Source organism: Trichechus manatus, unplaced genomic scaffold (genome assembly GCF_000243295.1).
Source record: "Trichechus manatus latirostris isolate Lorelei unplaced genomic scaffold, TriManLat1.0 scaffold00057, whole genome shotgun sequence".
In the NCBI taxonomy this organism is placed as follows: domain Eukaryota; kingdom Metazoa; phylum Chordata; class Mammalia; order Sirenia; family Trichechidae; genus Trichechus; species Trichechus manatus.
The window spans coordinates 1,662,198-1,685,856 of record NW_004443993.1 but is presented as its reverse complement, the minus strand read 5'-3'; the positions used below and the strand labels follow the sequence as shown (position 1 = coordinate 1,685,856).

At 54.8% G+C, this 23,659-nt stretch overlaps 3 protein-coding genes across 6 annotated transcripts; 1 reads left to right on the top strand and 2 right to left on the bottom strand.

Moving 5' to 3' along the window:
* Positions 1 to 5,141: 5,141 nt before the first annotated feature.
* ATG4D (autophagy related 4D cysteine peptidase) lies at positions 5,142 to 12,232 on the top strand. 4 transcript variants are annotated; one of them, XM_023733201.1, is made up of 10 exons: positions 5,142 to 5,734; positions 6,296 to 6,379; positions 6,460 to 6,633; positions 6,905 to 7,181; positions 7,255 to 7,319; positions 8,462 to 8,592; positions 9,532 to 9,610; positions 9,683 to 9,759; positions 9,840 to 9,959; positions 11,849 to 12,232. In XM_023733201.1, the coding sequence occupies exons 1-10, from the start codon at positions 5,503 to 5,505 to the stop codon at positions 11,921 to 11,923; spliced, it is 1,314 nt and encodes a 437-aa protein (XP_023588969.1). In that variant the 5' UTR covers positions 5,142 to 5,502; the 3' UTR covers positions 11,924 to 12,232. The 4 variants fall into 4 exon arrangements, with proteins under 4 accessions (XP_023588969.1, XP_004378406.1, XP_023588971.1 ...); XM_004378349.3 differs by lacking the exon at positions 11,849 to 12,232 and adding an exon at positions 10,633 to 10,901; XM_023733203.1 differs by lacking the exon at positions 9,532 to 9,610 and having other exon boundaries at positions 11,849 to 11,935.
* Positions 11,412 to 19,565, bottom strand: KRI1 (KRI1 homolog). Its single transcript, XM_004378348.3, has 19 exons — positions 19,460 to 19,565; positions 19,244 to 19,317; positions 18,554 to 18,659; positions 18,114 to 18,222; positions 17,839 to 17,893; positions 17,708 to 17,757; positions 17,328 to 17,424; positions 17,175 to 17,252; positions 16,708 to 16,823; positions 16,026 to 16,164; positions 15,830 to 15,925; positions 15,570 to 15,740; positions 14,251 to 14,326; positions 14,069 to 14,157; positions 13,852 to 13,978; positions 13,636 to 13,766; positions 12,532 to 12,596; positions 12,337 to 12,435; positions 11,412 to 11,770 (listed from the first exon to the last, which is right to left on the bottom strand). Exons 1-19 carry the CDS (start codon positions 19,551 to 19,553, stop codon positions 11,431 to 11,433), a joined length of 2,112 nt encoding a protein of 703 aa, XP_004378405.1. The 5' UTR covers positions 19,554 to 19,565; the 3' UTR covers positions 11,412 to 11,430.
* Positions 19,566 to 19,994: 429 nt separating this feature from the next.
* On the bottom strand, positions 19,995 to 22,450 carry CDKN2D (cyclin dependent kinase inhibitor 2D). The gene is made up of 3 exons (XM_004378347.2): positions 22,431 to 22,450; positions 22,014 to 22,169; positions 19,995 to 20,930 (listed from the first exon to the last, which is right to left on the bottom strand). Exons 2-3 carry the CDS (start codon positions 22,152 to 22,154, stop codon positions 20,571 to 20,573), a joined length of 501 nt encoding a protein of 166 aa, XP_004378404.1. The 5' UTR covers positions 22,155 to 22,169; positions 22,431 to 22,450; the 3' UTR covers positions 19,995 to 20,570.
* Positions 22,451 to 23,659: the final 1,209 nt, after the last annotated feature.

Genomic DNA, 23,659 nt, shown 5'->3' with positions numbered 1-23,659 from the left:
ATACATTTACCATTTCTTCACATGTACGATTCAGTGACACTTGTTTATCATGTTGTTGAACCAAAACCCTTTTTCTTTCCCAAAATTATACCATTACCCTTAACAGAAGCTCAGGGTCCCCTAAGCATTGAGTCCTCTTTTCCCCCTCCCTCCCGCACATCCCTGGTAACCACTAGTAAATTCTGATCTCTGTACACTTGCCAGAGGAGCCCTGGTAGCGCAGTGGTTAAGTGCTCGGCTGCACAGCTCAGCAGTTTGAACCCACCAGCTGCTCCATAGGAGAAAGATGTGGCCGTCTGCTTCCATAAGGATTACAGCCTTAGAAACCCTATGGGACAGTTCTATTCTGTCCTCTAGGGTCACTATGAGTCGAAATCAACTCTATGACAACAGGTTTGGTTTTGGTGTATACTTGTTTATTCTAGATATTTCATATGAATGGGATTATGCAATATTTGTCCTTTTGTGATGGGTTTATTTCACTCAGCATAATGTTTTCAAGGTTCATTCATGTTGTAGCATGTATCAGAACTTTGTTTATCTTTACAGCTGCATAATATTCCATTGTATGAATATACCACATTTTATTTACCCATTCATCTGTAGATGGACATTTAGGCTGTTTCAATGTTTTGACTATTAGGAATAGTGTGACAATGAACATGATGTGCAAGTATCTGTTTGCTTTCCTGTTTTCAATTCTTTTGAGTGTATACATAGGAGTGAAATTGCTGGACCTGAGGCAGTGGTTAAGAGCTACGGCAAGCTACGGCTGCTAACCGAAAGGTCAGCAGTTGGAATCCACCAGCCACTCCTTGGAAAGCCTATGGGGCAGTTCTACTCTATTCTATAGGGCCACTGTGAGTCCGAATTGACTCGATGGCAACAGGTGTATGATAATTCTATGGCTGTACCATTTTAGAATTCCACCAGCTCAAGTGCAATTTTGAGTTTGTGCCTTAATGCTAACATACTGATTTTTTTCAGCTTTATAGCAGTATAATTAACATGCAATAAGCTGCACATATTCAGGGGCTGATTAACCAGTAAACAAGGTACGCATGGGCTTAATTGTGTTTACTTATTAATCTGTAGTGCACAATTTCACATGGGTTTCACAGATGTGGTGAAAAACAGGTGGAATTGTGCACTACAGATTAGTAAGTAAGCACAAGTAAGCCCTGCATACCTTGCTTATTGGGTAACTCATCCCTGCACATATTTAAAATGTTCCAGTTCCTCCACATCTTCACCAACACTTGATAAGGTCAGTCTTTAATTCTAGACATTCTAGTGGGTTGGTGGTGGCATCTGCTTGTCACATTATTTTGCGTTTCCCTGGCGGATAATAATGTTGAACACCTTTTCATGTGCTTATTTGCCATCTTTTTATCTTCTTTTGCAAAGATTCTGTTCAAATCTCTCGCTCTTTTTTTAATTGGATTGCTTTCTGAATTTTAAACACATGATGACTGCAGGGATTGCCACTGTCTTACTTACTGTCTGTATGACCTTGGACAAATTCTTTTACTGAACTGAGCCTCTATTTTCCCTGTCTGCAAAATGGGAGTGATTATAGTCCTTGCCTCACAGGGCTGTGCTGAGGGATATGTGAGTTAAGACAGGTAAAGCCAGTGGGACAAGGGGAAGAATCTAGGTGGGAAAACTGAAGGAATTGATCTGGAGCCCCGGGGAAGCTAGATGTAGAGACCCTCCAGAACTGCTGAGTAAGGCTCTGAGGATGCCTAACTTCCATAATCATTCATTTAGTCACTCAACAAACATTTGCATCTATCCTGTTCCAACACAAGGGGCATAAGGGCAGAGAAGGCTAGTTTTCTCTCACTGGCATTGCTGCCCTTGATGTGGGCACACTGCAGGTGACCAATAGATGCTCTGGAAAACCTGGTAGCTCTTATCTTCATGGGGCTTATATTCTTACGGGGGGCACTGGGAGAGATTAACTAGCCATGACACAGTTGATTAGAAATTATTGTATTTATGGTCAGCAGAAGTCTGAGGACTCATAAAAAGGGAACCTGGCCAAGCTGGAGGTGAGGACAGGCTTTTCTGAACAGGTGATGGATGAGTTGAGACCTGGGGGGACAAAAGGCTGAACTGTGACAATCATTATTATTTGGGATCCAAGGTGGAGGCTAGTACTAAGCTCAACTTAAATATGTGCACATTTAAAGGGTGCGGTTGGATGAGTTTTCACACCCATGAAACCACTACAATTCGATAGTAAGTATCTATCACCCCCACAGTTTCCTCATGCACTTTCTAGATCATGCACTTTGTATCAGAGGAGCCTGGGGTGATTAGGTTGAGAGTTCCTGGGGTGGGGGTGCCTGGAGGCTAGTTTGCTTAAAGGGGTAGGACCTTGCGGGAGGAGGAGGAGGAAGAGAGAGGATCGCAGGAGGGAAAGAAGAGGTTGGAGGAGCTGAGTCAGTCCTGACTGAGATAAGCTAACAAGCCGGCCCCCAGAGTCCTCCAGCCCCACAGCAGGCTCAAAGTGGTCTATCCAGCCCAGGCTGAAGTTGTCTGCAGGTGGGGAGGGAGGGGACCGAGGAGGGCCAGCTGCACCCGGATGTGTTATGTCTTGACCTGGGTGGTGGTTATATTATCTGCACTGTCCAGTACTTTAGCCGTTGGCTGCATATAACTACTGATCACTTGAAGCATGGCTGTCTGAATGCAGATGCGTTGTAAATATAAAATACACACCGGATTTCGAAGACTTGGTATAAAAAAAAAGATAAAATAGCTTAATTTTTTATTACGTGTTGAAATGATAATATTTTGGATTTATTGATTAAATAAATGTATTACTACAATTAATTTCCCCTATTTCTTTTTACTTTTTGGAATGTGGCTACTTGAACAGTGAAAATTATATCACATTATGTTCCCAGTGGACAGCGCTGCTCCAGATTTTGTTCGTGGGTGGATTTCCTTTGGCACCTTTTCCTCCATGTAGTCACAACTGAGGCCTTCCAGAGTCCCGTGTCCCCTTGAGCCCCAGAAGCTGTCCTGGGGGCCCTCCCAAGTTCTCCTTCCATTTAGCAAGTTGTTCATGAAGCCCCAACTGCAGGCCAGACCACATATGAGGGAGAGTCATGTGGCTATCTGAATGTCTGTTCTAGGCAGACAGAGGAAACGGCAAGTGCAAAAACCCTGAGGCAGGACTGTGCCTGGTAAGTTTGAGAAAGGAGAACAATGTGACTGGTTGGGAGTGAGCAAGGTAAAATCAGGGAGGTGACCAGCCATTGAGCATGGGGCCTTCGTAGAGCTTCCAGCGTCATTCTCTGTCCTTTGGTGACTTCTTCACAACCCACCAAACCAAAAACCAAACCAGATGCTGTCCAGTTGATTCCAACTCATGGCGACCCCATGTGTGTTAAAGTAGAACTATGCATTGAGTCTTCAGTGGCTGATTTTTCCGAAGTGGATAGCCAGGCCTTTTTTCTGAGGCACCTCTAGGTGGATTGAACCTCCAACCTTTTGGTTGGCTGCTAAGTATTAACCCTTTGCACAACCCAAACCCTCATCCAGATCGTCATCGACTTCCTTCAGCAGGCTGCGGACAGAGCCCGTGTGTGGACTGGCCACAAGAGACCACCCTCCTTGTTCTTCACAGTGTCCTTACTTAGTCATCAGGTCTATGAGGTCATAGTTAGCTTTTGGTGAACCGTAACCGTGTCTCAAGGAGCTTGGGTGGTGCAAGCAGTTGTCGATATGCCGCTGACCTAAAGGCTGGTGGTTTAAACCCACCCAGCACTCCTCGGAAGAAAGGCCTGGGCAAACCGCTTCCGTCAAGACTGTGTTATTGTTGTTAATTGTCTTCAGTTCCGATTCATGGCGACCCCATGTGTATAGAGTAGGACCACTCCATAGGGTTTTCAAGGCTGTGACCTTTTGGAAGCAGATCACCAGGACTGTCTTCCGAGGCACCTCTGGGTGTGTTCAAACCACCAACCTTTCGGCTCATAGTCGAGAGCTTAACTGCCCGCGCCACACAGAGATTCCTCCACAAAGATCACAGCGAAGAAAACCCTACGGAGCTGTTCTACTCTATAATACATGGGGTTGCCAGGAGTCGGGGCGTACTCCACAACAGCCAAACTGTGCCTCAAATGCCACCCTAAGTGCTTTACACCCATGAACTCAGCTTATCCTCCTGGCATCCCTATGAGTTAGATGCATTTAAAATGTTTTATAGCTTTGTTGAGGTATAATTGACATACAATAAACCACACACATTTAAAGTGTACAATTGGATGAGTTTTCACATCCGGTAAACCACCACAATTCAAGATACTACACATATCCACCACCCCCACAAGTTTCCTCGTGCAGTTTCCAGAGTTTTATATAAATGGATCCGTTACAGTATATGCTGTTTTTTGTCTGGCTTCTTTCCCTCGACATAATTATGAGATTCATCCATGCTGCTGTGTGTGTTTGGGCCCCATTTTTCACATGAGAAAACTGAGGCACACAGCTTTTCAGACAAAGATTAGACGGGACTATGGGACATAAATTGATACTCGTGACGAGTGTGCTTCTTAGCTCAAGTAGATACATGAGACTAAATGGTCTGCTCCTGTCCAGAGGTGAGATGAGAAGGCAGAGAGAGTCAGGAGCTGGTTGAATGGACACGGGAAATCAGGGGTGGAAAGGAGGAGTGTGTTGTCACAGTATGGGGAGAGCAATTAGGGTCACATAACAATGTGTGTATAAATTTTTGTATGAGACTAACTTGAAACTTTCACTTAAAGTACAACCACAAAAAAAAAATTAAAAAACAAAAAAACTGAGGCACAGAGGAGCGTGGTTTTCCCAGGGTCACACAGCTGAGAATGGCGCCACCAGGACTTGGACCCCGACCGAAACGGGCTGTCTGGGTGGCTAGCCCGCGAGGGGCGCCCTGGTCCAGCCGCGCGCACCCCTGCCGGGGACGCCTGGTATTGCACCGGGCCGACGCAGGCAGGTGCAAACCCAGCCCGGTGCAAACCCAGCCCGGGCCCGCCTGGTCAGTCTGTCTCAGCACGCAGGCGGGCGCAGTTTCAGGGGTGGGGCCCGGGGCGGGGCCTTCCGGCCTCTGAGGCCTCAGATAGGGGCCCGCAGGGGCTCCGGCGGCACGCCTGGGCGGAGTGATAAGGCTGGACCGGCAAGGGGGACGCTGAGGTGCCGCAGGAAAGCACCGAGGCTTACGCCCCAGCGGACGACCTCGGACCGGGAGAAAGGGACCCCCGCTGGGGGCCGGGGCGGGGCGTGTGCCTTGCCACGCCCACCTCCATCCGGGAGTTTTGGCCGCTCAAATGGCGGCGACAGAGACAGCGTCCCGGGCCGGGGCTGGGCACCTGGCAGCCGGGTCGCGGGCGGTGTAGCGCCTGCCGTGGCCCCCGCCTCGGCGAGGAGCCCTGATGCGCGGCTGGCAGGGTGGGAGTGGCGGCCGCAGCCCCCACCTGGGCCTCTGTCCGCCCTCCCGGCGCGTCCATGAACTCGGTGTCTCCGGCCGCCGCGCAATACCGGAGCAGGAGCCCGGAGGATGCGCGCCGTCCCGAGGGCCGCAGGCCGCGGGGCCCCCGACTCCCGGACCCCAACGGCCTGGGGCCCTCCGGAGCCAGCGCCTCCGCCCTTGGCTCGCCCGGGACTGCCCCCGGGGAGCCGGACGAGGTGGACAAGTTTAAGGCGAAGTTCCTGACGGCCTGGAACAACGTCAAGTACGGTAAGGAGGGGGAGTCGGGGAGGCTTTGGACGGGCCCGGCCTGAGGGCTGGGCTCTGAGGTGGGAGAAAGCCGACGGTTCAGCCAGACAGCGGGTTTAGGGATGGGTGGGGGTCCAGGAGATCCAGCCAGTTATAACATCATTTTTTCTCCCGTGAGTCACCTGTGGGTGCCCCGCCCTGCCTAGCCCAGGGCGGATCTGTGGCAAGTCGAAACAGGGAATGTATTTTCAAGTCACCTCCGATTCCCCTTGTGGCCTTGGGCAAGCTCCTTTGCTTCCTTGTGCCTCCATTTTTTTCCCCCTGTAAAATGGGTACAATAAAACCAATGGCTTTAATTCATCTAGGATTAATAACGGACACTCATGTGGCTGTTACCAGGGGCCAGGCCTTTGCCTAAGACGAATATTGCACAGATTCCCCAGAGCCATCCCTGAGATAGAAACTGGGATCGTCTCCATATCCCAGACAGGGGAATGGACGCGCTGTGGCTGTCATAACTTACGTTGCGTGTCTGTCAAGCAAATGTGTCATCTCGCTGGTCACTGCCCCATGTCTCCCCAGGTTGGGCCGTCAAAAGCCGGACCAGCTTTAGCAAGATCTCCAGCATCTACCTCTGTGGCCACCGCTACTGCTTTGAGAGCGAGGGTGAGCTGGTGGCTGGGGCTAGAGTTGGGGGAGGCCTCCAGGGGTATCCCTGGCTGCAGTTGACAGGCTGGCTCTCATAGGTGACATCCAGCGTTTCCAGCGGGACTTCATGTCCCGCCTGTGGCTCACGTACCGTCGGGACTTCCCGCCACTCGCTGGGGGCTGCCTGACCTCGGACTGCGGCTGGGGGTGCATGTTACGCAGCGGGCAGATGATGCTGGCACAGGGCCTGCTCCTGCACTTTCTGCCCAGAGGTGAGCAGTGCCAGGGGAGGGAGGGGTCGCCAGGAGTGCAGCGCCCACTACGCATGTCAGGGGTGTTAGAATTGGTGGTGAACTACAGGTTTGAAGTCCCATTAGAATTGGGTGCAGACTAAAGTTTGGAGGGAGTGAGAGTTGTGTTTATAAAGGCAGTTTTCAGGAATGTGAGAATTATAGTTAAATATGGGGATCCAGAAGTGAGTAGATGGGAACTGTGCCCCCAACACACCCTGGCACTGTTTGACTGTGTCCCCACTCCAACCAGACTGGACATGGGCCGAGGGCCCGGGCCTGGGCCCCCCTGAGCTGTTGGGGTCGGCCTCTCCCAGCCGGTACCATGGCCCTGCCCGCCGGGTGCCCCCACGCTGGGCCCAGGGCACCCCAGAGCTGGAGCAGGAGCACTGGCACCGGCAGATTGTGTCCTGGTTTGCCGACCACCCCCGGGCCCCCTTTGGTCTACACCGGCTGGTGGAGCTCGGGCAGAGCTCAGGCAAGAAGGCGGGTGACTGGTACGGACCATCGCTGGTCGCACACATCCTCAGGTGAGGGCTGCTGCAGGGAACACGGGAGTGACTGGGTACCCCCAGGAACTCAGGCCTCCCCTCCCACCCCCAGGAAAGCCGTGGAGAGCTGCTCAGAGGTCACCCGCCTCATGGTGTATGTTTCTCAGGACTGCACAGGTAAGGGGCTGGGAAGCAGGCTCCTGGGGGTCTCACCCTGACGCAGTCGCTGCCTCAGAGGCTGAAACAAATTCTAGGGCAGAGGGACACTCAGAAAGGATTCATGGTTGCCCAGTGGGGTGTGTCGAGGGTCTCTTCCCTCTGCTTCCCGGGAGAGGAGACTTAAGGGGCTTCTCCCCGAGTGATAGAGTAGATGACACATTCTCCCAGGTCCCACTCAGTCTTCCTCTACCAACACATCTAACATGGACAGAAGAGTGGGTGCCACCACTTCATGTGGTTGTCCTGAGGGTTAAATAAGCCCATGATACAAGTAAAACCCTTAGAGCAGTGCTTATCACATAGTAAGTGCACGTGTCAGCTGTGGTTACTATTTCTGCTACTCTCCCTCAGGCAAGCCCTGGGGGCCCCGTGGTTAAGCATTCAGCTGCTGACTGAAAGGTCAGAAGTTTCAACCCCAATGGAGAAAGATGTGGCAGTCTACTTCCCTGAAGACCACAGCCTTGGAGATCTGTGGGGCAGTTCTACTCTATCCTGTAGGGTTGCTATGAGTCAAAATCGACTCGATGGCAACGGGAGTATGGATTGTTATCTGGGAATCTACAAAGCCTATAAAATTGTAGGCAAAATTGTCGGTGTCTGGGACAAGATTCACTTTTCAAAGAGTGCCCCAAAAGGGTTGAATCCACGTCTCTGCAACCAGGAAAGGGGCTTAGGCAGGCAGCAAGGGAGGAGGCGGGAGTATGGAGACCAGCAGACAGTGGACCTTGAGGAGGAGGGACACACACGAGGACGTTCAGTTTGGGGCAGGTGGCTCAGTGCTACCATTTCCATTTTGGCAAACTAAGATGCTGAGTTACTGGACGAGTCAGGCCTGGGGTTGAGGGGGAGGGTCTCTGCCTCTTCTTGGCTTTATGCTTTTGGCCTAAATTCCAGGGCCTCGGTTGCCTTGTCTCTAAAATGGGGATGTCCACAGCTGCCTGGAGTTACCTGGATTGTCTGAGGGAATTTTTTGGAAAGATGTCCTTTTCTGCTGAGAGCAGCGGTGTTGCCTGCATGGGAGAGGTTGGGCCTCCAGGGGTTAAGGGCACCACTCTGGGCTTGAAGGGTGGGCGAGGTGACCTTCTCTCCTGTCCCTCCAGTGTACAAGGCAGATGTGGCACGCCTGGTGGCCAGGCCAGACCCCACAGCTGAGTGGAAGTCTGTGGTCATCCTGGTGCCTGTGCGGCTGGGTGGCGAGACACTCAACCCCGTGTATGTGCCCTGCGTGAAGGTAGGTGCAGATAGGTTCCATGTCGCCTCCACCCGGGAGCCCTCTGTACATTTTCAGTTAGGGTTAGGGCCACTTTATACATCTGTCAATCCCATCATCTGTTAATTCAATAGCTGTGGAACACCTGCTGTGTGCCATGCGCTGTCCTGGGTGCTGGGGAGACAGTGGTGAACAGAACAGGTAGACATCCCTGCCCACTAGGAGCAGACATTCTGTTGGGGGAATGACAGAAGTGATGAAACCGATTGGCAGCTGTAGCATTACAACTTGGACTCTAACAGGGAAGGGCAGATGGGAGGTGGCTGTATAGCCTAGGAAAGCCCCTCTCCAGCCAAGATGCAAATGAGGCAAACAGCAAGGGCCAAGGCCCTGAGGCTGAGAACATCCCAGAGTGTTTGCCTTCAGAATAAAAGCTAAAGCTCTCCCCACAGCCCACAAATTTCTGCACATCTACCCCCGTCACCTCGTTGGCCTCATATTCCCCACTGTCCCCCACACTCATTCTGTTCCAGCCATGCTGGTCTCCTTGCTGTTCTCAGAACACTCCTGCTTCAGGGACTTTGCACTTGCTATTCCCTGTTTGGAGCACTTTTCCTAGATATGCATGGGGCTGTTTCTTACCTCCTTCAGGTATTTGCTCAAATGTCACCTGAGGCCTTTCCTGCGTCCCATCCCTGGGACACTGGTTCCCCGTTGTCTGCTTTGTTTTTCTCCCCAGTGTTATCTACTTCTGACACACAAGATAACTCACTCATCTTGCTCCTTGTCCATGCTGGAATGTCAGCTCCATGAGGGCAGGGGTTCTGTCCATCTTGGTCACTGCTGCCCTCCAGGGCCCAGGGGCTGGCACACAGTAGGTGCTTGCTTAGCGTTTGTTGAGTGACTGCCTGACAGCATCTGCCCAGAATCCTCAGCCTTTGCCCACTGTCCTCCCTGCAGGAGCTCCTGAGTTCAGAGCTGTGCCTGGGCATCATGGGGGGCAAGCCACGACACTCGCTGTACTTCATCGGCTACCAGGGTAGGCCCCGCCCTGTCCCACCCTATCTTCCCCCTCCTCATCCCCACTCACACCTCCCCCCCACCCCCGCAGATGACTTCCTACTCTACCTGGACCCACACTACTGTCAGCCCAGCGTGGACATCAGCCAGGCCGACTTCCCCCTGGAGGTAAGCTGGGATCCTGGGTTGGGGTTAGGGGCATGGGGAGAGCTGGGGTGCCCTGAGCCTCCCTTGTCTATCTGCCCCAGTCCTTCCATTGCACGTCACCCCGCAAGATGGCCTTTGCCAAGATGGACCCAAGCTGTACCGTGGGGTTCTATGCTGGAGACAGGAAGGAGTTTGAGACACTCTGCTCGGAGCTGACCAGGGTGAGCAAGAGAGGTGTAGGGTGGGGGCAAAGGGCAGGACTAGGGGAGAGGAACAGAAGCCTGGAGTCCAGCAGACCTGGGGCTCTGAGTCCCTGTGCTAATCTGGAAAGTGATCTAATCCCCATTTCTGAAGCCCACGGGGATGCCAAGGCAGATTATTCCTGTCAGGGTTGTCCTGCCTGCAAGCCTCAGAATCCCAGCTGTAATTGGACCAAAAGGGGGGCATGTAACTGCAAACTTTGGGGGCACTGCTGTCTTAGGGTACAGCTACATCCAGGGGCTCAGGTAGTGGGACCCCTTGCTGTCTCTTTGCTCTACTGTCCTATCTGAGCTTCATCCTTGTAGTGGCAGAGACAGCTGCCAGCTCCTCTGGACAGCTATCCTTCCAGCTCGGTAGAAAGGGAGCCCTACTTGTTCAGTAACTGCAGCAAAAACTCCCAGGGCTGCCATTCATTGGTTGGCTTGGGTCACATTCTCATTACTGAGCCAATCACTGTGGTCAGGATGGAAGGTGCTGGCTGGCTAGCCTGGGTCACTGCTCCAGAGGGTTGGGTCTAAGGGAAGATTGGGACTAACTGGTGAGTCCACATGCATGCTTCACAAACATAACTATTAGCGTTATTACGGTATAGTTATGTTTGAGGCTGAGCCACCATGCTCTCCCTCCCACCAGGTCCTCAGCTCTTCCTCAGCCACAGAGAGGTATCCCATGTTCACCCTGGCCGAGGGCCACGCTCAGGACCACAGCCTGGATGACCTCTGCTCCCAGTTCTCACAGCCAACGCTTAGGCTGCCTCGCTCAGGGCGGCTCCTCAAGGCCAAACGCCCAAGCTCTGAGGACTTTGTGTTTTTATAAGAGGAGGGAAAGGGGGAGAAGATGCGACACTTTATTTTTTTATTTATATCATGCTGGGTGTGGGAGCGTGAACTCTGGTGGTGATGGGGCGTCCTCACCTCAGCAAGCTGAGACCAGTCCAGGAAACGGCCGGGCTAGGGCTGTTTAGCTAAGGGGCAGAGCCCATAGGCCTGCCCCCCACCAGCCAGCCCCTCCTCACAGGGAAGGAGGGAGGCTCCCGGGCACCCACTCAGGGCCTGATTCAAGTACTGTAGTTGGCACTGGACTGCCCGCATCCCTTACTGGTACTAAAGCCCCCATCCTGCCAAGAGCTGGGAGGTGGGGGGACTGTGGCCTCTGGGGGCTAATAAAGCTATTTGACTTGAATGTGGTGGGCTGTGGCCAGGCTCAGTGTTTGAGGGATCGGCTCCAGGGTGTGTCTCAAAGTGGGATACTTGTTAAGAAGTCAGCCTGTTCTACATCTGTAAGATGGGAAGACTCCCTTGCCCATGGATAACCGTGAGGTTTTATATAGCAGACTGGATGTCCTTGTCAGCAGAAAGGGGGTAACTGCAGGGGCTTGATTTGAGGGGAGGCTCCCTGGGGGCCCTGCCTGCCTGCCCACCCTCACCAGGCTCAGGGGCTGCTCTTGGGCTCTCGCTGCTTCCTCCGTTGCCGGCCCAGCTGGCGGAAGTGCAGCCGTTTGGGGTTGAGGCCAAAAGCCTGCAGTCTCTGGCGGCTGAACTCATGCCCTCCAAGTGTCACCGTGGGACCCAGGAGACGTGCCTTCTTGCCCCGCCTCCGCTTCGGGGGGGCTGGCTTCTCAGGGGCTGATACAGGAGCCACCTCTTCCTGTGCTAGGGGGCTCTCAGGTTGAAGCCGTTTCCCATGGGCCCCATCAGGCACTGGCAGCTGCTCCTGCGGGCCAGCTTTGTCTCTCTGTGGCTTCCCTGTGGCTTCCGTGGGCATCTCCATCCTGGGAGAGAAAAGACAGGGTTCAGCCCAAGCTAGTCACAATGAGACCATTCCCAATCACACCCCCCCCATTGTACAGGTGAAGAAAAATGAAGCTCAGAGAGGCAGCAACACAGGATGGAAGAGCCTGCCTGGGATTCAAACCCAGGTCTGACACCAAAGCCAGTGGTGATGCTGTGACTGGGATGCTGGTAATTCTTGTATTTGTGCCTGGGCTCCACTAAGCTGTCCCATAAATGAACCCATTTTAGTTTAAAATCAACTGTGGAGCTTTTGTAGAATGGGAAATAATGATCATGATAACGATAGTTAATAGCACCTATAGGACATTTACTGTGCTTTAACTCTGTGTAACTTTACACCAGTTAACTCATTTAGTTCTCAGACAACCAAGTAAGATGGGAGCCACCTTTATCCCCATTTTATAGATGAGGAATCTGAGAATTGACTTGCCCAAGGTCATACAGCTATGGCCCCACCAAGATTTGAACCTAGGTCTCAGTGGGGAAGCCTTGTTTCCAGGCCTGGGGGCTCCTGAGCCCACCTCCCCCTACCGGTGACACTCACTCCTCTGAGCAGAGTGACTTGAAGATCTGCCTCTTCTTCCATGAGTTCTGGGCTTTCTGGCTGTACGTCCTCTTGTCCTGCAGCTCTTCCTGCTCCGACCTGAGGACACCCAGCAGACAGGCCTGTCTGGCTGCTCGATCTGGGAGGTGTTTGTGCCCACCAGCCCCTCCTCCTGGCCCCACCCAGTCCCATCACCTGTACATGCAGGTCTTCTTCAGGGAGCACCACCGGTTCAGCTCCTTGTCATCGGCTGCCAGGATCTGCATGAGAAGGCGGGGTGGGGGGGCATCTACATGAGCCTGGGGACCCCTGACCCTCTCAGCCTCGAGTGCCCCATCGGTCAAAACGGGAGTGCTAGTACCAGCTAGTATGGCCATCGTGATGGCGGGGAGAACTGGTTTCTGAGGTAGCCGCGCCTTTATTTTTTTTTGGTGGGGGGCATCAAATGGGGAAACTGAGGCTGAGAGGGGACCATCATCCCAGATCGCATGGCCAGGAAGTAGCCAATTTCATATTCCAGTTCAGGCCTAGGGGCCCTGGAACGTTCACCCGTGCACCACCGTCCAAGCAGCCTCATACAGGGCAGGGGTCTCCGTGCTAGTGACCAGGTGTGCTAATTATAGGTGAGGCCCAGGTTCCCAACTTCAGGGCTGCCACCAACCCACGGGCAGACAGCCTTCAACCAGCAGCTTCCTCCAGACCTCCGTTTCCTTGTTTATGAGTTGGGTATCCCCTCAGAACCTACTGGAAGGTCATCGGGAGGATTGAGTGAGTGAATGCAGATGGTATAAGCGTGATAAATGTCAGCTAATTTTACTGACCATTAACAGCCAAACACAGCCATCCATCGCTGAAGTACAGTGGGCGCTCATGACCGGCAGGCACCCTTCAAAAGGCCACACCCATGAGGTGGGGACTGCTATTACGCCCGTTTTACAGATGGGGAAACTGAGGCACAGGGTTAAATCACTTGTCCCAGGTCACACATCTGGGGAGCGGCCGAGCCAGGATTTGAACCCAGACCATCAGGCTTCAGAGCCTGAGTCTTACACACTACCCTTACACTGATACACAATAATACAACTAGAAATAATATTTACTGGGGGGGGGCAAGGCACTGTTTTAAGCCCTCACTGCACAGAAACCCTTTGAAGCAGGTAGTATCAGTATTATTAGTAGTGCTACTGTTACTATCATTTTCAAAATGGGGAAATGGGCTGTGTCATAGCATCTCTGGGTAATGGAGATATGCTCCCTTTTGCATGCTGGATGCTCCCCCCGCCTGCCCTGGGCCCCGACCTCCTCAGTGCTGAGCCCAAAGTCGCAGGGCACTACGGTGCGGTACTTGAAGCGACAGGGCAGGTCATCGATGATGTCCTCATAGTCCAGCCGGTAATACTCGTCCAGGTAATCCTCGAACGTCCTGTCTCCTGCCCAGGGAGACAGCCAGGCTGCTGGGGTGTGCCAGGCCCTGTGGAGCCCTGCCTGCACACTGCCCACCCACTCAGGCCTCACCAGGGTCAAACACCGGCTTTTCCTGCCCCACGGCTATGGCAAAAGGTGACTTGCGCTTCTTCTTGCCCGTTGAGGGGGCCTCGCGCTTCTTCCTCCGTGGCTGGCTGGGGTCATAGTCTGCATCCATCTGTTGGGACATGCAGGTCAGGTCAGTCGCTTGGGGCCTTTGGGGCCCTGAGACCCTCCTCAGACCCCCTCCCTGGCCTGTAGCACCTACGTTGAAATCGGGGTCCTCACAGTGTAGCTCTTGCTGGCCCCAAGCACTGTCCTGCTCTGGCCCATCCCACGTGTCCCAGTTCCAGTCATCTGGTCCCAGAGAGGACAGTCAGGCGGGGTCAGGGCAAGACCTCAGGCTTTAGGCCCAGTGCCCCCCATCACCCAGTGCCCCGCTGCTCTTACCTTCAAGCCCTTCCTCTTTCTCAAATTGCGGCTTCTCTTCCTCCATGGTGCCGTAGTACTCGTCCCCAAAGCATTTCTGCAGGGTCGGGGGGCAGAGAAGCTCAGCAAGGCCTTTGGGCCCAGCCCCACCCCCCACAATGCCAATGTCCTCCGCAGACAGCTTTACTTCTGCACATTCTGGGGCTCCCCAGCATCCTCAGGACTTAGTCACCACCCTTCTTGGGCTCATCTTATCACACGTGCCCTCTGCTCTCCACCCTCTGCTATGCTGGCCACCACTGGTTCCACAGACCCACGGTTCTTTCCCTCCCTGCAGGCCCTTGCCCCCACGGTTCCCCCGCCCGGTGCACACATCCTCTCTCTGACTGGCGAATTGCTACTCAGGCCTCCGCTCTTCTCTTTGCTGCCTGTCCTTTCCTCCCATGCCTGTCTTCACCCCTTCTCCATCACCCCGACAATGCCCAGTCAGGGGACTCCTCTAAGATGCCGCCTCTCCCTGCACGTCACTCCCCTGGTTTTAACTGTATAGTTACATGCCTGTCGCTGTGAGTGCTGGAAGGGCAGGGACTGCTGTGCTACATGGAGCTTGGGAAACAGTAGGTGCTCAATGAATGTTACACCAGTTCTTGCCACTTTTGAGGCTGTGCCAGGGCCCCTGCTGGACCCCCAGCAGCCAGTGGGGGCCTAGCAGACAGACATTGCTAATCAAGTCATTTATTAAGCACCTACTATATGCCCAAGCCTGAGCTGCATCTCCCTGCGTTTTTACAACCACCCCAAGAGGCAAGAACTATTCTGTTAAGAAACCAAAGCTCAGAGCAAGAAGCTCCTAGAAAGTGAAGGCTGAACTCCCACCTACACAGCACCAACCCATTCCAGTTTTCACCTGGAACGTCTGTCTACACATCCTCCAGTGTCCTTCCCCAACCTCCCAGGCTTGGTCTGGCGCCTCTTTTGGGCTCCCACTGTCCCTACTGCTTCTCCATCACAGCCCTCATCACCTTGGGTTTTCATGGCCTGATGATGTGTTCCCCTAACTACAACAATAAATGTTAACAGATCAAAAAATGAGTTTAAAGGAGACACAACAACCTGCTGTTCCTCAAGCACTCACCACTTAAACTTTTATGTGTGTTCACTCCAATCTGCTTACCACAGCCCCAAGGTAGATGCTATGCTTAGACCCACTTTACAGACAGGACGACCGGCTCAGAGAGGTCAAGCCACTTCTCTGAGATCACAGTCTGGAAACAATACTCGATTCCAGAGCCATTCCCAAGAACTCGCTGTGTAGCTGAGCCAGGGCGTGGGGGCTGCACCTGCATGAGCTGGTCGTGCTGGGCAGGGTCGAAGTCATCCTCAAGGTCCTGCTCCTCTAAGCCCAGCGTCTCGTTGCCTGTGACCTGCCGCAGCTTCTCCAGCTTGGCCAGAATCTCCTTCCTCTTCAGGTTTTTCAGCTGTTTGAGCTCCTCCTGTTTCTTAGCTTTCTCCTGCAGGCAGCAGGTGGGGGGCACAGGGCGGGCGTGGGCTTTCCTGGCCGGTGGGGTGGCCCTCCTCAGCCTGGCACCTCCATACTCACCCTGCTCTTTCGCTGCCGTATCTCTTCCCTCTTCTCCTTCCTGCGCTCATCCTTGCGGCGCACGGAGGACGCGATGCTACGTGGGTAGGTCTTGACCTGTGGGCAGCAGAAGGGCCCAGAACAGAGATAATTGCCAGGTTCTCAGGCCTGGACCTCACGTGCCAGGTCCTCCCCCACCCCAGCCTGGGCCACGCACCGTGGCTGAGTCCGGCTCCTCAAAGCGGAAGTTGTACTTGTGCTCAAAGTCCTCCTGCTTCTTCAGAAACAGCTCGCCCTCATCCGAAGAGTCGTCCACGGCCAGCTGTACCAGGGGGCCAGGGGTCCTGAGGGATGAGCTGGGGGAGGGCTGGGGGTCAGCCAAGCTAGGTGGGGCTGCCCACTGCTGCACTCCTGTATATCAGACATTGTTCCAAATGCTTCACAGGGATTAACTCATTTATCCTCACAAGAACCCTACTGGCGGGTGGTGTGGGGAGGGAATTAGCATCCCCATTTTACAGATAGGGAAACTGAGGCATGGGTATCCAACAGCAGGGCCAAGATTTGAACTAGTACCACCTGACTCTAGGGGCTACACTCCATAGTTCTCCCTCAAGAGGCTTCCTCTGCTACCATCTGTGTGAAACAATGAACTCACGTTGCTCTTGTTCTTCTGGCTTGCACTTGCTGGGCCTATCTTAGGACGGGGACTAAAGATCCAGGACTCTGTGGGACACCCCTGGGGAGGGGCCGGGATCAGACTGGGAGGGAGATGGCTTGGGCTGTCCACCCTTTTGAACTTTTTGGTTTTTTAACTGTATTTATGAATTACTTATTCACAAATCTACACATGAAATTCTTTTCAGGCCCTCAGGCCCTGAGAAAACACGGGGGCTCACCGTTCCTCCTCCTCCTCATCTCCCTCCTCCTCGTAGCGTTTGTTGAGGATATAATCCCGCAGGAATCGCTCCCCTGCGTCCAGCTCAGGGTTGTTCCAATAGTCCTTGAGGTGGGTCTAGGGGTGGAGGATGTAGGACCCAGGTTGGGGCGTGAGGCCACGTCGTCCCTGCCCCTGGGGGAGCAGGGAAAGAGGGCAGGCATGGGCACTAAGGAGATTTAGGTAACTGAATCGTCATAGCCAGCCTATGAAATAGGTGGGATTACCCCCATTTTATAGGTGTAGAAACTCAGATCCAGAGATGGGCCCACCCAACTAGGGTTGACTCAGGAATCTGGGCATCAGAGTATGTGCTCTTGGCCACCCCTTCGAGGGCTGGTTTCCAGACAATGGTTGGCAGTGGACTGGTGATGGAAAGGAGGTGGAACAGGCTGTTCAGTCTGTCACTGACTGGGCATAAGAACTCACCAGTTCTTGCAGGGTCTCAGGGTTCTCAATCTCCTTCTGCCCCTTCAGCCACTCAACATAGTCAGCCTCCTCCTGGGCCTAAGGGAAGGCCAGCGCTAAGGGTCTGCCCGAGCCCCAGCCCCCACTCAGCCCCGGTCTGGTCCCAGCACCCACCTTCTCCTCCCTGGTTTTAGCACGTTTCTGCAGCAACCCGGAGCCGCTGTCCCTAGTGCTGTCCTCATCCTCACTGTCCTCCATAAACGTCCGGAAGCTGTCCACAAAAGGCAATGCCCCTCAGGACAGGCAGACTGGACCCCGCCCACTGCCCCAGAACAACTCCTTTTACTAAGCCCTGAGCTAACCTCATGACAGGCTCGTAGTGGTGCTATGACAGAGAGAGATTATTAACCCTATCTGATAGATGAGAAAACCAAAGCACAAAGAGAACAAGTCACCTAGCTGGTAACTGGCAGAGGGGGATCTGAACCCAGATCCATCCAACCCCCGAGCTTCAACTCTTACTCGCTTGGCCCCCTTACCTAGCCCAGGCTCACCTTTCCTTAAGCTGTTTCTGTTCCTCCACGTAACTTTGGGACAAAGTTTGCTGCAGCAGAGACAGTGACGTGAGCTTCAGCCCTGGCCCCGGGCCCTGCAGCACCCCCTGCCCGGCCTCTACCCCACCTACCTGACGTCTCTGATCAGAGGCTTCCCCATCTGAGTTCTCCTCGTCGACGTATTTGCTGTGCAGAGAGGGGTGGGGGCTTCAGAATATACTCTTCATGGCCCATCTGTCCCAGGGGGTGGGAAGCTGTTACAAGCAGTTAGGGGACCAACACAGGTGTGGACGGATCACTGAGGATCTTGCTCTTAGGGACCTCCTAAATTTGGGGGGGGCTTCGCCTAAGGCCCCTGTGTGTACATCTGCCCTGGGAAGGCAGGCATGTCAGTATTTTTTCTCACCCTTCTTTCTCCAAGATAACCTTCCTCTCGTAGTCCTTCAGGTACATGGGCCGCACCTTCTTCTGCTTCTCTGCAGCTGCTGACTCCTCCTCACTCTCCGAGGATGATGCTGTGGGCCCCCCAAAAATACCTGCCATCACCCACAACCCCCTTCGTTCCCCAGTAGAGGATCCCACAGGGCAGGGCCAGGGTCAAACAGTGGTTGAACAAACCCACAGATTCCCAGGTGTAAAACAGGCACCGCAACTGCTGCTACCTCATGGGGTTGTGGTCATTCAACAACTAATTTACACTTTGAACAGCTCCTAACACATAGTAAGTGCTGAATGTTAGCTGCTGTCGTCATTAACAGCAGCTAGCAATCTAAAATGCTCTGCTAAGCACTTTTGACTTGAAGTGATTCATTAAGTAGTCACAACCATTTATAAGGTGATGAAGACCTGTTTTCTGGTAGAAGGTAGCATCCTTCTGATAAATGCAAGGGTCCTTCTTCTTCAACAAGGAGAGAGTCCTGTAGAAGTCCCGCTCCTGCTGGGGGTCGAATTCCTAAGGCAGGAAAAAGGGCAGAAGACAGACTTCAGAAGAGAAATGGTGAGAGTCCTGGTGGGAGCTGGTGATGGGAGCAGTAAGCAGCAGATGGGAGGGTACTTCCTAGGAAAGAGGAGGGATTGACAACAGGGCAGGTGGGCAGAGATGGCGCATGGCGGTGGTGGGGAGGGGGGTGCGGCTCAGTGAGGCCAGGAAGAAGATCGGGGCTGATGTGGGGAGAAGCTGGGTGCCCCACGGGGCAGAGGGGTGCCCCACTTAGTGAACAGAGTCGGACACTGAGAAACAGAGGAGACTCTTGGGGGTGAGGACCAGAAGGGGGATCCTAGGAGATAGGAGGGTGGCGCCCCACACACCAGGGTAGGCAGGTGGATCCATGTTGGGGAGGAAGGGTAGAGGGTAGTTGGGCACCACCTGGGGATGGGGAGGGAGCTGTCTGCCCCTCATGGAATTGGGGGTGGGTGGGGTCCGGATACGGTGGGGGATTGGACGGCCCTAGCACATCCTAACACATCGGCGACGAATCCGGGTGTGGTAGGGGTTGTACGCCTCCTGCACGACTGGGATGGAAGCTGGAGGCTCACCACGAGCTCGTCGCTGGAGTCGGACTCGGAGCTAGAGTCGCCGCCGCTGTCCCGGTCCCCGTAGCGATCCTTCACTGCAGGGCACAGACCGGATCTCCGCAGGTCAGTCCCTGTGGACCAGATCAACACTCCCCAACACCCCCCCCACACACACACACACACAGCCCGACGGCCCTACACGCGCCGGCGCTCCGCGCGCAAGCGCCCCGCACTCACGCCGCTGCAGCTCCTCGCGCTCCCGGTAGCGACTGTACCTCGCGGCAAACGCCGCGTTCACCCGCAGCGGCGATGACCCGCGAGGCTCCGGCATGGCGGCTCTGTGGTCCACTGCGCACGCGCGACGCCGGGGCCTTGAAGGGGCAGGTCCACGTCCGGCCGCGCCCACCGTGCGTTTTAAGAGGGCAGAGCCGACCTGACCCCTCCCCCTATCATTCCGGGATCCTGTCCGCCCCGAGACGAAGTCCCCGCCCACGGGTCACGCCCCTGCGAGGAAGATCCGCGGCCACCGCCCATTCCCCCCAGCCGGGGCTCCGGACACCCAGCTGACTTCTGGGGGCCCTTTCTCCACTCGCGGTTTCCTGCCTCCCTTCCGTTCCGACAGCGCAAACCGCTGCCCCACCCAGTTCACTCACCCCTGCAGCCCTGGGAATTACCGCTCTCTCCCCTCCCCCACCGCATCTGCGCTCCGCGAGTCACCATGCCCACCCCCACAAACATCCCCAACCCAGACCGAAATCGAAGCCACTCGCGCTGTGGTCATACTCAAGTCTTAATTTAATGGATAAAAACATTAAATTATCACACGCAACAATTTTTTCCATAATGCTTAATAAATAGAATCTATTTTTTCCAACACTGTACAAGAGACTGGAAAACAGGCTTTCAACAAAATATAAATGAATTCATGCCACCCCTTTATAGGTTTGGAACACTGCCCCCACCCCATGCCCAAAGCAGTGCGCACCCTTCAGGTCTCTGGGCGCAGTTGGCCGAGGTCGCCAGGTACCAGGAGACTTCGGAGTGATGACCCGATGACCTCGCTTCAGGGCTGGGGCTTTAACTCTGCCCAGGCCTAGTCTGCAGCCCCAGCAGCCTGGGCCGCGGAGGAAACCGAACCGTTTAGGTGGCTGTTGCATGCAGGAGCCCCTCTCTTTCCAACACACCAAAAGGGGTGAGAAAAACAAACGAGAAACGCCCCCCGAAGACACACACCCCCAGAAATCAACACCAACAAGCCACAAACTGGCGCCCCTCCCCCTCAGCACTGGGCAGTAGGAGAGGAGAAAGTGTCTTCCCTCCCTCAGAGATGCGCCCAGCTGGATCCTGGTCACAGCGAGGCCACTGTGTGCCCCTGCAGTATGTCCATGAGGTCCCGATTCCCTCTCTGCTGCGCCAGCTCCAGGGGCGTGAGCCCCCTGGCGTCCCGGTGTTGGAGATCAGACTCAGCAGCCAGGAAGCTGACCACCGCAGTGTGGCCCTCCCGCACTGCCAGATGGATGGGAAGAGCCCCAGTGCCATCAGGTATGTTGACATCGGCACCATGTTCCACCAAGACTTTCAGAGTGTCCAGGAATCCAGTGCGAGCTGCATCGTGGGCCGGTGTGGTGCCAGAGATGTCCTGGACGTTGGGGCTGGCACCTTGCTTCAGCAGCTCCAGGGCGATGGTGGGGCTGCCAAACATCATGACCTGTGTGGGGGCAGAGGGTGAGGGGTTCTCCCAAGGAAGGGGACCCAGGAAAGGGGGTCCCAGGAGAGAGAAGGGTCTTCCAGGAACAGGAAGGAGTCCTGTTTCAAAGGAGTCTCTAGGAAAAAGGAAAACTCCAGGGAACACAGTCCCTAGGGGAAGCTCTTTGAGATCCCAGAGAACAAGTCCTCCTGGGAAGAGGGACCCCAAGAAGCTAGGCACTGCCCTAAGGATAAAATGAGAGCCTTCTAGGGAATAACCGGTATGGCAACTTTCAGGGAACCTAAGCCTCTTCCCAAGGAACCAGAGACCACCACCATCACCCCACCCCACCCCACCCCCGAAATAGGACAGTACCCGGAAATATGAAACCTCTTCCAGAAATGGGTCCTCAAAGAACCTGACAGCCCCCTCAAGGGAAAGGGGATGTCCAGGTAATTTGAATTACCTTCTCCAGGGAATATTCCCCCGCAATATAGTGAGGATGCTCTCCAGATTACCTCAAGAAAATTGAATCTCCCATAAAATGTCCCCCCAGAGAATAGGGGGACAATCTGAAACCATTCCCCTATTGGAGGAATCTGCAACCCCCCCCAAGAGTGGGGCTCCCCCAAGTAACCGGATAAGAACCCCATAGGAATAGAGACCGTCCAAGTAACCGGATACCTCTCAGAGAACTTCCCCCTCCCCCCAGAAAATGAGGATGCCCTGGAAACATGAAACCCTCCTTCTAGAGATCACCTCCCCGAAAGATTGAGGAGCCCCAAAAACCAGAGCCGTCGCCATGAAACCGTGATCCAAAGATGTTGAACCCCCACGGAAAAAGGACCTCCTCATGGAAAGTGAATCCCGCTCACCCAGGGAACAAGGAATCCTCCAGAGAAGATGGAAAACCCTCCCCCTCCCCCTCCCCCCAACCTAACCCTCCTTTCCCACGAAAGGGGACCTCAGAGAGCAGCGTCAGCCCAGTGGAGGAGGAAAAGCCCCCAGTCGGTCCCCTCCAGGTCCAGGAGACGAGGGTCGGGGTCTGGGGTCCGCGTCCTCGCCCCGCTCCCCCCGCCCCGCTCCGGGCCCGCCTGGCCTCACCTGCAGCGCCGTCTTGCCAAAGCGGTTCAGGGCGTCAGGGTGTATCAGCTCGCGGTGCAGAAGGCGGCGCACCTCCTGCACGTCGCCCCGGGCCGCGGCCCCGCTTAGCCGGTCGCCGGCACGGACCTCCTCCAGCAGCATGTCAACACTGGCGGCCTGCGAAGCCCCCCGCCCCACAGCAGCCGGTCAGCTCGGAAGAGGCCGCGGGCGCCGGCCAAGCAGCCCTCCCAGGGCCTGGCCGCCGCGCACTCGGCTTGCGCGATGCTCCCGGCGCGACCCCCGCTCTCCCGCGCGGCTCCTCCCCCTGTCAGCTCGCTGGCGGCGAGGGGCTAGGAACCCGGCCCAACCCTCCGCGGCCCACGGGACTCTGCCCGACGCCCGCCCCTTGGGGGCCGGGTCTCCCCCCAATTCACCCACCCTCCTCCTCCTCCACGGGCGGGGTCTCCTCTGAGCCGGCGCCGCCGTCGCCGCCGAGCCGGCCCCCGGGGGGCGGAGTCACCGCGCTCGCGGCCCCGCCCCCGGACGCTGGCGTTTTGTTTTTTTACGAACTCGTTAGTTTGTAGCCGGGCAGCGCTGCCCGGCGCCCGACCCAGCGGCGCCCCGCCCACGAAGCCCTCGCAGCCAATGGTCGTGCGTCGCCGGGGTGTTTTCGAGTGCTAGTGTGGGCGGTGTCGCTTCTGATTGGCCCGGGCGCGGCGACCAGTGGGCCGCTGGCAATGGCGGGGTTTTCGGTTTTCAAACGCGCCGGGCGGGCGGGAAAGAGGGCCGGTTTAACTGACCCAGGGGAGAAAGGTCAGGGGCAAGGTAGCGCAGGCTGCGTCGGGACCTCGGCACCTGGGCGGGGGGAAGGGAGGCAGGGTTGGGGTCGCCTAGTCCGGGATTCCACCTTTCGGTCACGCGATAAGCATTTATTAACCCTTACTATGCTGAGAACTATTTCATTCATTCCCCACTGTGCACAGCCCAGGAACTGTTTAGGGCGCTGGAGAGCGCACACAATGAAATTCAGAATTTTAGGTAGCGTCGAGCACCGTGACAAAAGTGAAACGGGGAAATGAGGTGGGTGAGGAAGGAATCACGTTCTGGATTTAGGAGCCCGCGAGCCTAGAAGGAAAGCCGTGGCCAAAGGCCGCTACAGAAGCCTCCATTCAAAGATTTACTGCTCACTTACTATGTACTAGGCGCCCTCCAGGGCCTTCAGTCTAGGGCGGGAGAAGACAAAATTAAATCTTTTCAGGGTGTGAACGGTATATAGCTGATAAAAGAGGATAAATGATAGCTCCTTGGGAACAGAAGGCCGTTGAAATGCAGAGGTCAGGCAGGTGGAAAGGGAGCCATGTATATCTGAGGAAAGCATGCCAGGCAAAGGGAACTACCCCATGGACCCCGAGGCTAAAGCACACCCGGTATATCCAGCACCTGGAACAGAATGAGCAAGGGGGACATTGGCCTGTAGTTTTCTTTGCATGTTGTGTCTTTGTCTATTTGGATTTGAGGGTTATGTTTGCTTCATAGAATGAATTAGGGAGTATTCCTTCCTTCTCTGTTTTCCTTGTTCCATTTTTTAAATTTATTTTTTATTGTACTTTAGGTGAAGGTTTACAGAACAAATAGTTTCTCATTAAAGAGTTAGTACACATATTCTT

Excerpts from the sequence above, each read along its gene's own strand:
- CDKN2D (XM_004378347.2), bottom strand. The coding sequence starts at position 22,154 with ATGCTGCTGGAGGAGGTCCGTGCCGGCGACCGGCTAAGCGGGGCCGCG. Across the intron at positions 20,931-22,013 it reads TTGGCAAGACGGCGCTGCAG|GTCATGATGTTTGGCAGCCC; the intron begins GTGAGGCCAGGC and ends GCCCCCACACAG.
- ATG4D (XM_004378349.3), top strand. The coding sequence starts at position 5,503 with ATGAACTCGGTGTCTCCGGCCGCCGCGCAATACCGGAGCAGGAGCCCG. Across the intron at positions 7,320-8,461 it reads TGTTTCTCAGGACTGCACAG|TGTACAAGGCAGATGTGGCA; the intron begins GTAAGGGGCTGG and ends CTGTCCCTCCAG. Across the intron at positions 9,611-9,682 it reads GTACTTCATCGGCTACCAGG|ATGACTTCCTACTCTACCTG; the intron begins GTAGGCCCCGCC and ends CCACCCCCGCAG.
- KRI1 (XM_004378348.3), bottom strand. The coding sequence starts at position 19,553 with ATGCCGGAGCCTCGCGGGTCATCGCCGCTGCGGGTGAACGCGGCGTTT. Across the intron at positions 17,425-17,707 it reads CAGAAACAGCTTAAGGAAAG|CTTCCGGACGTTTATGGAGG; the intron begins GTGAGCCTGGGC and ends TTTTGTGGACAG. Across the intron at positions 15,926-16,025 it reads AGGAGCCGGACTCAGCCACG|GTCAAGACCTACCCACGTAG; the intron begins GTGCGTGGCCCA and ends TGCTGCCCACAG.